The sequence below is a fragment of the Dermacentor andersoni genome, chromosome 1 (genome assembly GCF_023375885.2).
Source record: "Dermacentor andersoni chromosome 1, qqDerAnde1_hic_scaffold, whole genome shotgun sequence".
NCBI lineage: Eukaryota > Metazoa > Arthropoda > Arachnida > Ixodida > Ixodidae > Dermacentor > Dermacentor andersoni.
In genome coordinates, this window is record NC_092814.1 from 347751050 (window position 1) to 347764775 (window position 13726).

General features: G+C 44.5%; 1 protein-coding gene across 1 annotated transcript in view; it reads left to right on the forward strand.

Moving 5' to 3' along the window:
- The window catches only part of LOC126516562 (uncharacterized), a 186053-nt gene that overhangs the window by 31476 nt on the left and 140851 nt on the right, over window positions 1-13726 (forward strand). Inside the window, exon 5 of the mRNA XM_050166687.2 lies at window positions 12392-12506. Coding sequence (XP_050022644.1) covers window positions 12392-12506 — 115 coding nt within the window. The remainder of the gene's footprint in view (window positions 1-12391; window positions 12507-13726) is intronic.

Here is a 13726-nt window from a genome sequence, read left to right on the forward strand (position 1 = left end):
CAGACCATCTTGAGTGACTGGGTTTGTGACACTGGCTATGTGCCACTTTTCAATGAACTTCTTTGATGCCAACTTGAGTAAGTGGGTATGCACTACTGTTTACATGCTCTAGCAGCCATCGTCATCTTCCTCGGCCACCTTTTATATATGGCACACTCCGGTGTGCATGCCTCGTGTGCGAGCTGCGAGGTTAGAAGAAGAATAAAAAAAAAAGCTTCTTCTCCTCCTGCCATCGGTCTGAACGTTTCTGAGGTCTTTCATCCACCTGATGCCCGGTTCAATCACATTTGGCCTGCAGCCACCCTTGCGAGGTGCTTGCTACATACATGTGTACCCATACCCATACATGTGTAAATATGTACCCGCTGGCCTGAAGCATTTCCTCTCACTGAGATAATGGCACTTACAGTGGCTTCTGCATTTGTCAGGGGCTGGATCTCGCATTTCGGATGCCCCAGTGTTGTCATGACTGATCGCGCCTGACAGTTCGAATCTGATCTCTTCCATAAACTCGCTTGCCTGCTTGGCATCCATCATATCCATACTACCGAGTATCACTCATCGGCAAACGGAATGGTTGAGCGCCTTCACCGTCAACTCAAAGCCGCCTTGATGGCCCCCCAGGCTTGCTCTTCTTGGGCTGAAGACCTTCCTTTCGTCCTGCTAGGCGCGCGCTCCTCTTTCAAGGAAGACGTCTGCTGCACAGCTGCGAAGCTGGTCTATGGCACAATGTTGTGGTTGCCCAGTGAATTTCTTGCACCAGCTACTGCTGCCACACCTGACCCAGACAGCTATGTTCAGCAGCTCTGCTTCCTGTTTGCACGCTTCTGTCCTTGCCCTAGTAGAGTTGCATCCTCCAGTAATGCTTCTGTCAGCAAAGACATGCCTACATTGAGCCACGTTTTCATACACCGCGAAGGCATCCGGCCATCTCTTACGCCACCCTATGATGGCCCTTTCAAGGGACTTAAGCAGACAGAAAAAACTGCTACCATCGACCTCAACGGACATGAAGTCATGGCGATAGACAAAGTCGAATCAGCCTACCCAGTGACATCGTCGTCATTGTCCGCTTTCAACGACTTTACAACCGCTGAAACAACAGATTTGCCCAATCACCCGCTCCGCAGGGGTGTCTGTGTCAGCAGGCGTTTGGTGTGTTGCGACACCACGTACCCGAGCACACGAGGATTGGACCGTCCCGCGTTTAACCGTGCACAGCTTAGCCATGTCCGCGGAAAAGGGGATCCTGGCGGTTGAGCCAATGCCGGGCGTTTGGACCTTCACGGCCCCTCGGCGGCGTCAACACACCCCTTTGGCCTCGGCTTCATGTAGACAGCACCCCCGGACTGACCTACCCGGGGGAAATCGGTAGTTGCCTTTTCCTGTCTCTCTCTCCCTCGAACCTTCGTCTTTCTCACACTTTCCATCTTTCCTGTCTCCTAATCATTTCTTGATTTCTTCCGATCTTCCAGGCAGCAAGGGTTAACCTTGTGTAAGTAGCCAACCTAGGTTATGTCATATTTGGTTATAGTGGCTGTGTACAGCTGGCATTGGCAGGCCTCGTTTAAACACAAATCCTGTCACGTCCCCTTGTTGGGCTCCGTGGTGGGTGGCTGGCACAGCTGCCGAAACTCCATGTTACAAATGGCTAGCTCTTTTCCCCCCTCTCCCTGATCGCCCTCAGAAACAAGGGCGCACCGATGTTTTTACATTTTTTGGCAACAGATTACAAAGCTTTCCCCAATTCCACGTCATCCATTCTGACAAATCTGAAAAGACTATGTGAATGATTTCACATTTCCTAATGTCAAAATGTCTTACCGAAGCACTTGGCATAGGCTACAAGGCATCGAAGATGGCTAGTGGAGACCTCCTTCTGGAACTCCGCGATGTGAAGCAACATAAAAGGCTTCCTAACCTAGTTACATTCGGAGAAATTCCAGTCACAATATTCCCGCACCGAACTGTAAACATCAGCCGTGGTAATGTCTCTGATGATGACCTAATGGAGCTGACAGAAGCTGAACTGATGGAAGGCTTGACCGAGCAGAATTTTATCAATGTTAAGCGAATTATGCTAGGCGTGATGGTAAAGACATCAAAACAAAGCATCTAATACTTACTTTTGGCTCAAACATCCTGCCTGAGACAATCGAGGCAGGCTATTTAAAGCTACGTGTAAGACCTTATATCCCAAGCCCTCTTCAATGCTTTAAATGCCAGCGTTTCGGCCACAGTTCCCAGAACTGCCCAGGTCGACAGACATGTGCTAAATGTAGTGCCTGAGATCATGCATCTGAAACTTGCGAAAGCGCTCCATACTATTTCAACTGTGATGGCGAGCATGCCGCATACTCGCGGTTGTGCCCGTCATTGAAAAAAGAAAAAGAAATTGTGACGATAAAAGTCAAAAAGAATATTTCATTCAAAGAAGCACGCAGGCGGGTTTCCTATTTGCCCAAGAGCAGCTTTGCTGATATGGTGCATCAGGGGGCAGCGCCACAACGGCCTCTGTTGGCTGTCCGACCCACACTCAGTGAGGCAGCAGTGACGCCATCCCCCCGGCGGCTGCAGCTAGCGCTGCTCCGCCGCCCCAACAGAAGAGGCCGTCTACCTATGGGATGGTCGCCTCAAAGGTTTTGTCTACGGAGACGAGGCCTTCACATCAAATGCAGCGCTCGCAAGAGCGCCTGTCCAGCGCCTCGGAAGAGGCGATGGACACAACCAGCCAGACGGTGCGGCTAGCACCTAAGGAGCGGTGAGATTCTCGCAAGGACTCCAAAAAAGAAAAACGCTGCATCACGCCGCCCGGAAAGTGCTCTGTGAGCTAAGTCCTCTTTCCTAAACACACAGCACAAAAACCACATTCAACATGGATACACAAATAACACACTGGAATGTCAGAGGTCTCTTGCACAATCTTGATGACATTAAAGAACTCCTACATAGATATAGTCCAAAGCTGCTGTGTGTTCAAGAAACACACCTCAAACATATGCAAACAAATTTCCTTCGACAATATGCTATTTTTCATAAAGACCGTGATGACACTCTCGTGTCTTCCGGTGGTGTTGCTATCATTGTCGACAGGGGTGTTGCTTTCCGGGAATTACCATATTTACATGATTGTAAGTCTACTCGAATGTAAGTCGACCCCCCCATATTGCGTGAGGGGGAAAAAAAAAAAGGGAGAGCATACCCGAGGGCACATTCGATAATAAAAATTTATTAGTAGCTGACATGGTCACTGGACTACTCATCTTCACTAGCGCTGCCATCGTCATCGTTGCTACGGTCCCACAGCGCGTCATCGTCCCGCGGAATTTTACATTTGGCAAATGACCGCACCACGACCTCTTGTAGAACAGCAGCCCATGCCGAATGCACCCAACCACACGCAGCCATCAGGGAGGCTCTTTTGACAGGTCTGGTTGGCGTAATTTCGCAGTCTTCTGCCGCCAGCCACTTGTACTCACGGCGGAGCAGGTCCTTAAAAGGCAAAGATCTGGGCTTGTTTCATGACCATGTCGCACTTCACTGGCAGGGACCGATTGCGCATTTCAGCGACGTATGCCGCAAGCTTAGCCTACAGCTCCGAAAAGCGTCCAGACTTTGGCACGTGGGAAATTCCTCACTTGCCGGCACAGGTGAAAATTTTGCTTCGCTGCAGTCACCACTCTCGCACCACCCGTTCAGAAACATCGAACTTGCGACCCGCTGCGCAGTGATTTGTTTCTTCGGTGTAAAGGATGGCAGCCCTCTTGAACGCTGCTGTGAGCGAGTGCCGAATGATTAGTGGGCCTGAAGCACTCATGACGACTGAGGAAGCATAGAAGTAGCACATAGCTGGCAGTCAAGTGGAACGCGTCAAACCAATGCCTTTCGTCAAACTATAGAGAAAGCTAAGCGCAACAGGCAAAGAGAAACCCGTGAGAGGTGTCTGCTCTTCTATGAACTATCGATGCTCTTCATTGCTCCCCACAAGCGCCGCCGTTCTGAGGGTGCCGCCGCGAATGGAACAGCGGCGCTTCCATCAACTATCGACACCCCGTCATGAGTGTTGTGTGCACTGTAAAACTCTCAAAAATGTTGAAGAACCCTTCCGAAAAGCGAACAAACACGCGGGATAGCGAAAAGCTACGGGTAGGGCCATAGAGCAAACATAAAATTGTGACTATGTAGTAGCTCCCATTGGTCTTGCTTTTTTGGCAGTGCCATGTTTTGGTTTCGACTGTAAGTCGACCCCCCACTTCAGATTTTCAAATTAAAAAAAAGTGGTCGACTTACGATCATGTAGATACGGTAAAACTTCGTACACCCCTAGGGGCAGTTGCTGTCCGAAGGGTGTTATTTGTCAAGCTGGTCACTATCAGCTCTGTATACATCCTTCCAAATTATCAACTTACTAAAACCGAATTTTAAAACTACACACATGAACTTCCCGCGCCATGCATAGTTGTCGGAGATTCAAATGCCCATAACATTTTGTGGGGAGACTCTTGTTGTGATTCGAGAGGTCGCGTAATTGAAAACGTTCTTTTTTCCTCAGGAGCATGTATACTTAATAAAAAAGAGCTGACGTACCATAGCGTGGCACATAATACATACTCCTCCATAGATTTAAGCATAGTGTCGCGTACACTAATGCCGTACCTTGAGTGGTCCATTCTCAAGAACCCCTTTGGGAGCGACCACTTCCCAGTTGTGTTAAACTTAACAAAACAAATGGATGCTTGCCACACGCTCCCTGGTGGAAGGTTGAATCAGCTAACTGGGAACTTTTCCGAGAGCTAACGTATATAATCCGGGATGAAATCGATTCTTTTGATGTAGATGAAGCTGTGGCATATATTATACAGGCTTTATAATTGAGGCTGTAACAAAATGCATTCGTGAAACCAACGGACTGTCGAATAAGCATCGTATCCCATGGTGGAATGAAGAATGTAAAAAAGCATGGAAAAACCAAAACAAGGCTTGGGGATGACTTCGCCACTTTCCAACCGCCGAAAACTTCATTAGCTTTAAACAAATAATGGCTCAGGGTAGAAGAACACGTCGACGTGCTAAAAGGGAGAGTTGGGAGAAGTACATCTCTGGTATAACTTCCTACACGGACGAGACGAAAGTCTGGAATAGGGTGAATAAATTAGTAGGCCGGCAGTCACATCTGCTACCCTTAGTAAGTATCCAAGGTGATAGCCTGGAAGATCAGGCAGATTGTCTAGGCAAACCCTTTGAATATGTTGCGAGTGCATCGCACTATAAGAATGTGAAGAGAAACGGCCCCTTAATCAACTCATCGAGTGAGGCTTACAATCGTCCATTTAGCTTAGCTGAACTTAAGGCGTCTCTCGCTTGTTGCAACAACTTGGCGCCAGGTGGTGATCGCATTATGTATGAAATGATTAGATACTTATACCCTGAAGCACTGAAAATGCTCCTATCTCTATTCAATGTCATGTGGGCAGCTGGGTATATTCCTTCCTCGTGGAAAGAAGCCATAGTCATCCCGATATTTAAACAAGGCAAAGACCCGTCCTTAGCCAGCAGCTACAGGCCAATAGCACTAACAAGCTGTCTGTGCAAGCTGTATGAAAAAATGATAAACCAGTGCTTAATCTCTTTCCTAGAAAATAGCAAAATACTAGACCCCTTCCAGTGTGGGTTCCGAGAAAGTAGGTCGACAATGGACCACCTTGTTCGCATCGAGGCAAACATTAGAGATGCGTTTATACATGAGCAGTTCTTACTTTCGGTATTTCTAGATTTAGAGAAAGCATACGATACAACATGGCGCTTCGGGATTTTGTGAGATCTTTCCGCAATGGGGCTCCGTGGAAATATGTTAAACACAGTGGTTGGACTTATCCAACTGCATGTTTCGTGTAAGAGTGGGCAATGCTTTATCTAGAACATTCACCCAGGAGACTAGCACGCCACAAGAGGTGTGCTTAGTTGCGCACTGTTTATTGTAAAAATGAACTCCCTGTATACAGGCATTCCATGCACAATGTTTTATTCTATGTCGATGGCGTACAGATAAGTTGTAAATTGTATAGCATTGCGATCTGCGAATGACAGGTACAGCTTACATTAAACAAATTATCTAAATGGGCGGATGCTAATGGCTTTAAAATAACTTGCCACAAAAGTATGTGTATACTCTTTTCAAACAAAAGAGGCATAACACTATGTAGTGCCAAAACTCACCATCAATCGAGAGGAACTCTCTGAGAGCAGGGAACGCAAATTCCTGGGAATAATTCTAGACTCTAAGCTTACCTTCATCCCCGAACTTAAATATCTGAAGGCAAAATGTTTGAAGATGATGAATATTTTAAAAATTCTGTCTCGCACAACTTGGGGTAGTGATAAAAGATGTCTCCTGAACTTGTACAGGAGCCTTGTCCGCTCTCGTCTTGACTATGGTGCTATAATCTATCATTCTGCAACGCCGATCGCGCTAAAGATCCTAGACCCTGTGCACCACCTAGGTGTACACCTAGCAACCGGTGCTTTCAGGACAAGCCCTGTAGAAAGTCTCTATGTAGAATCAAACGAGTGGTCACTCCATCTACAGAGGTCATATTCCAACTTCACATATTATCTGAAAGTAAACTCGAATCCTGAACATCCTTGTTACAGAACTGTAAACAATGTGTCCTGTGCCATACTTTTTAATAATCGACCTACAGCCAGGCAGCCCTTCTTGCTCCGTGTAAGGAATCTTAGTGAAGAAATGTGTGTCCCACTTGTAGAACACCATTTAATGCTTCCAGCGAAGCTGTCACCGCCGTGGCAGTGGCAGCTCATGGAATGTGACGTGTTGTTTATTGAAGTCAGTAAGTGTGCTCCTGAGTTACGCATTCGGATGCACTTCCTAGAACTTATGTCAAAGTACTGCTGCCTGGAGTTTTACCCCGATGCATCTAAGTCACAAGCCGGCGTTTCTTATGCAGCAGTCGGTCCGTCCTTTTTGGACTCTGGCATTCTGCATGCGCAAACAAGTATCTTTACGGCTGAAGCCTATGCAGTATTATCGGCTGTGAAGCACATAAAACAATTAAATCTAGGAAAGTCAATTATATATACCGACTCTCTGAGCATTGTTAAGGCATTAGTATAGCTAAAAAAGCACAAAAATTCTGTAATTAATAATCTTTATACACTCTTGTGTGCTGTTTATGCTTGCAATCAACATGTCATTATATGCTGAGTGCCAGAGCACAGAGGCGTTGAGCGTACTGTGCTCGCTGACGAAATCGCCACATCCACAGCAAGAAAAGATTTGAACTGTTCCACAGCTGTCCCCGCCATAGATTTGAGACCTTTCATTCGCAAAAAATTAAGAGACTATTGGCAGTGCTTGTGGGACTCCCAAACTGCGAATAAACTTCACTTAATCAGGCCACATTTAAGCACTTACCCATCTATAATAAAATGACGAGAAACCGATGTCGCGTTCTGTCGACTAAGAATAGGGCACACATACAGTACACACAACTTCTTTCTGACTGGTGATGAACCTCCTACATGTGGTAGATGTGGTAAAATACTGACCGTCATCCACATCCTTGTGGAGTGTAGAGAAACAGAATGCGAGAGGAAAAAGCCCTTTCCCTTGGCATATCGACACCATATCCCATTACATCCAGCACAGTTTCTCGGCACGAGCCCATTATTCGACACCTGATCAGTTTTAAATTATTTAAATGACATTCTTAGATTGCACATTATCCGACCAAATGTTAAGTAGTATGGCTTCTTACTAGAGGCTGCTGCTGCGTTCGTTACATTTAGCATAGCACATGTCTCCAGCCCTTGCATTTAAGGGCCCTATTGAGGCATCAGTGCTGCATTCACTACATGTTCTGTTACATCATCCGTGCGCAACAAGACAATGCCAAATGTCACATCTCTGTGATATTGCCAGAAAAATAAGATATGCCTTACCAACAAGCCCCTATTGCTATCCTCATCACATCTCTGGTCATTGTCATTGTTTTAATACTTATATATTTTGTACAATTTACAGCGAATGATTTTAGGCCTATTTACAGCCATGCCACATCCACCATTCAAAGTACATTTCTCCATTTCACAAACAATTTATTAAAAACCCATCACCATGTGTATGGCCATAAAACCCATGTGTATGGCCATAAAACCCCATACATCAAATCAAACCCAATCACTCGACATCAAAAGCTGTTTCTTGGGCACCGCTGATGTTCTTCTGAAATGAGGAGAGCTCTCTAGCAGCCATCGTCATCTTCCTCGGCTGCCTTTTGTACGTGACGCGCTCTGGTGCATGTGTCTTGTGCCTCGTGCTGCGAGCTGCAAGGTTACAAGAAGAAGAATAAAACATGACCTTCTTCTGCTCCTGCCATCGATCTGACTGTTTCTCAGGTCTTTATCTCGCTGACTCATGCATTGTCATATTTGACCTAACCTATGACCTAACCTTGGTCCCTACAGCACCACCTTTATGGAACATTGACACTGTTTCAATTGCCCGAAATTGTGCCAAGACTGGTCCTTTGCACCATCCTGCTTACAAACTACTGTTTAACATAGAATTGCGCCAAGCTTGTGCCAAAGAAGGTATAAGAACAGAAAACTTCATTGATGCTGCCTTGGTAGTGAAACTGAAAACAAAACCTAAAGCATACCGTCATTGTCATCATCATGTCTACTTGAAAATCAGTGACATGGACACTGCTGCGAATATTGCTAATGCCGTTGTTAGGGACCTTACCGTTGTTTCTCCATTGGCTGCTTTCGCACTTTTCTTGCATTTCTCTCTGGCAGATGTTCCAATGTCACTGTATTGCTTTTTTGTTTGTACCATTTGGGCTGCAGATTGGTATTCCTTGTATCTGCATGGCATAAAGCTCGCTCAAGTAGGATGGCAGATCAAAAAGAAGCGTTGGATGATATACAGTCACACATTGTTTAGAGGGACACTAAAGCAAAATATTAACCCTTTGAGGGTCAATGACGTAAATATATGGCGCCGCAAACAAGTCCAAAAATGGTCGATGCCATATATTTACGGCGCTGTCTGTACGTTTAAAAAGTGTGCCAATTTCCTAACTTTTTCTTTTCTATCATGTGCTGCCACTATGTGGGAATACAGGGAATTTTTTTTGCGCGCCTCCCTCTCTCGATTTTTGTTGCATGGCTTGTTTTAGCGCTAGTTTGCTCCCGTGCATCTATATTCTACCGCTCGCACATTAGTGCATGCATGGCGCTTTGGGTTTTGTTTCGCGGGCGGTTTCGGCTTCTTTCGGTTATAAAACTAATGGCTATCTCGTTACTAATCGCTCAAAGGGCTACCGCTTGTTTCTCGCTCGTTTAGTGCTCACAAGGGTGCGCATAGAAAGGATGCTGTCGTGCATGCATTTCCGTTGCTTTTTTTTTTTTTGGACACTCGTGAAAACTATTTGCCTCTGGTTGGCGATAAGATGAAGATTAGTGGAAGTTTGTCACATGTTTTGCTTTTTTGATGGGCACACAACCACAAAGTTTTCTTGAGTGCGTGCACCTACGCAGTTTGATTACGTAACGGACGTAAATATTAGTGTAAGAGCAGGAACAGGTAAGAGTTGCGAAATATTCTCGTGTGCACATTTTCAAAGCCTTGAACTATGTGTATAACAATGAATAAAATTTTTAATTCTTATAAGTTTATTTCCTTTTTGTTGCTATTCATGAGTGAAGAGTACATATATACCAACGCAAAATATTTTTTGGTCGCTTTACGGTCACCCTAAAAAAATTAAGGTAAATTTTTTTCGAAATAAGTCCCTAAGAAAAATTCGAATCTGCAATAAAAAAAAAATGACCCTGGGCAGTCGCATATGGCAAAAAAAATCGGCCCTCAAAGAGTTCAGATGAGCTATATTCAAAGATTAAGCTTCTATGATAACGAATACGTTACTCGTAGTGAGAACAGAGCTTTCGTAAGTGAGAAAATGATGAAAATAGAAAATCAGAGCGGCACCACCTGTCGTAGAGTATGGTATCTCTCTCGTGTGACGAATGGTGTGACGTTGGGGCACCGGGTGGTGCCAGCTGCCCACTAGTTGGGAGGTGGGCTGTTTGAGGAACGCCACCGATACAAGTTGAGAGAGGAGTGGCCGATTCGCAGATAGCAGCAGAGGTGGTGGTGTGATTGTGTCATGGCCTATGTTTTGCCACAGGGGATTCAAATTGATGAGTGGCAGCAGGACTTTCAGTGGCAGTTTTTATGCAACAAAATCATATATTGGCACCCAGAAAATGATGCAAGACTTCTAGACAGAGAAGCTATCTAATTAACTTCATATTTTCTTTTAGTGTCCCTTTAACATTGTTGTTTATGGTGCTACTTTAAAAACATCTTGTAATACTATGTGTGCTCAATTGCTGTCAATTAGCTTATGAGTGGGGATCTTCCTTGCAACCCTGCACAATCGGAAGAGTAGATTTCGTGTTGGTTATTTAATCAGCTTTCACATGTTTCGCGGTATATTTGTGCAGGAGAGATTGTGCACATTAGAAATAACCTGTGGATGTCTTCAATGTGACTCCGGTTTAGTCACACGTGTCCTTGGGCGTGGTCTTATCGACCTGCCCTAGTTCATTAAACTTCTTTTTGCTTGCTTGCTTGAAGCGCAGATGTAATGCCTGTTGCATGCATGCAATAAAAATGCAATGCCTGTTGCAAGCCTGAACGGTAGAAGCAGCTTCATACCATGATACACGCACAGGGAAAGCCATTCTAATAAAAATAATGAAACTAGTGTGGTAATTCTAGGCCCAAATGCCTCAATGGCATGCGTAGAGCCAGTTCCACTATTCTTATTCACTATTTTAGTTGAAAATGGTCAGTAAGCTACGAGCCCTGAAAGTGCTTGTAGCTGCGTGAAATGAAATTTTTGCCTGCACCAGGCCTACACCACAAAGTCAAATTGCTGTTCCACCACTGTAACATTTGGTCCTCAGTGTAACATTAGGTCTTGTGTATTTATGTTGGAAACTAGGAATTACTTGTTACATGGAAGACATCACAGATCTGAATCTATTTAATCACCAAACAAGTGTAGTGACACACTTCTATGACCAGTGGCCACAGCGCACTGTTTGTACTTGTCAACAAAACATAATATGTTGCATATTAAAAGCACAAAGTGATAAGTGCACAAAGTGAAAGACGCACAAGTGATACGCAATTTAATGTGATCATGCGTCCATACATTGTACTTGTAAGATATGAAGCAGTTATTCCATATAAACTGTCGCAAATAAAAAACAAGCGCACTGCAAAACTATGGGTGTGCAAAAATTCGAAGCTTTCTAATTACTGATCGAATAGTGTCCTATTTGATTTGGTCTTCGAATTGAATAGTCACTATTCGTAAATACGAAGATTTTTCGAATACCTTTGGAATACTTTTGGAATATTTAAAAACGTTAACTGCACCCAAGTAAACATAAAATTGGAACAAAATTAGGGTAAATTTTCACTCCCGTGGGCATAGTACAGACATAAAACATGAGAACTTGCATAGTGGAGAAGGTTACGTCACTTAGGTAGCCATATTTTACAGGCTGTACAGCGATCATTCACACTTTTTAAAGGGCCCTGTCCATGCAAAGAAACTACTTGTTTGCTCCTAATGCTCCATTTGTGCTGTTAATAAGCAAAGCTTCATACCCTACAATGTAATGAAAGAAACTCGTTAACTTCAAGAATGCTAGGTTGTTAACATCATTCTATATAAAATGTGATAACAGCAATTAATTATTCAAAAACTATTTGAAAAGTATTTGGTAGTGGATTCAATTTGCTTCTAGCTCTATTCGATCTGTATTCGATTTGGTCTCAAAAATCCCTATTCGCACACCCCTATCTAAAGTGCTCAGATCAATACATTTATGAGCTCACTAGTGTAATTTCTCAAGCGTTGCCTGCTGAGTATAAAACAAAGTGTACGTCACACTTTACCTGCCTTCCATAGTTTTTGGAAGCATCTTCTTCTGTCCGCGGGAGTCTTGCATGCACGATGATCCAACACATCTGCTGTTTTTTTTTTCTTCTTTCCATTTTGTTTAGTGTATAATTAGAAAAATATTGCGTATTCACGCCAAATTTGGTCTGTATGCCATGCAGTTACTACATAACAGAGAGTAGAACTAGAAGTGGTGTGACCTGGGTTCCTAGATGCGATGAGTTTACTCATGAGCGTGGCACCGCCATGTGGAGCTGATGGTAACCGTCGACTTACGTGTCACATATGATCGTCAATATAACACTTAGAACATAGCTAAACAAGTACTTATATGCCTTAAAGATGGGACCCTTTGGGCCCCACTCTCAGAGTAAAAAATAACGATGCAGGTGTGCCTGGCAAGTAGCAGCTGCCCAGAGAAGACGGAAGCACAGCTAACAGTCTTGGCAGTGATGGCTGGCGTGGATTCTGCAGCAGTGGGCAAAGCCATTGCGTTGAGGACTGGTAAGTTCTTTATGGATTTGTTTTTGTTGCCGCATTGTTTGTCATGCAGCATACTGTGATTAACAGCGTGCGGTCTTTATGAAGAAGCTGCATGAAAAAGTACCCTGTGGAACTTATTCATAATTAGCTGTTCATAGTCTGTGGACTGGCTTGTCCATATCTTGGCATCTCTAAGGACTTGAAAGGACCTCATGTTTAGTAAGAGCAGAAAGGAGAAAGTCACATATGTTTGCTAACCTTAAACCTGTGAACTGCATTGGCACTGTGTTCCGAGCATGAACGTCACTGTCCTAGAGCGCCACTGGGCCCCTGGTCTAAGTCTTCCCTCCCCATTGTGTCATTGCATTGTTTCTTTCATAGCCTCTTGCTTTATGCATTTTGTACTGATTGGCATGCTCAACTTCATGTGGCCTCACATACATCACATACTACCATATTTACTCGATTCTAACGCGCCCTCGATTGTAACGCGCACCTGTTTTCGGTGACAGGAAAAAAGAAAAACCCTCGATTGTAACGCGCATCTGTTTGCTGTGACCTAAAAAAGAAAAGTCCTTTACAGTACCATGCACCTCATTATTTCATACAGAAATACAACTTTCTCTCATTTGGAAAAACAACGATTTACTCCCAGTGCACTAAAGTTGCGATTAATATAAAAATTCGCAGTTTCGCCCAAAAGGCGAAGCACCGATTGCGATAGCAAATTAATAGGAAGCTATACAAAAAGTAAGGATAGTAGTTTTATCGGCCGTATAAACTTTTAAACATTTGCTTCCTAGCTAAATGAACAAGCATGGTGTCACGCTCACACAAGCAAACGTGAGCACGTCTTACTCAATTGACTGCGGAAACTTTTTATGAGAATGCTGAAGTGAGGAGGTGCGGTAGCAGAAGCGAGCGAATTGACCTTTGTGCGGCCTCTAGCTTCAACGTGAACTAAGTGACGAGAACACAGCGCAGTGCGCCTAGATGCATAGACTCTCTCCATATCGCAGATCGCTTTCAAGATAGGGGCTGCGTGGCCGTGCCTACACAGCAGCTGCCAGAGTAGAACGCCCAGTCCCGCATGCAAGTTTTGGGACTCCGAACACCCGTGATGCGGCCCAATTTCTGCCAATCTCAGCACACATGATCACTTTCCTTTTTTTTTTGCGGCATCATGATGAACACTTGGCGTGTCTTCACAGTCGGCACTTTCATGCTGATAGAGCAAACGC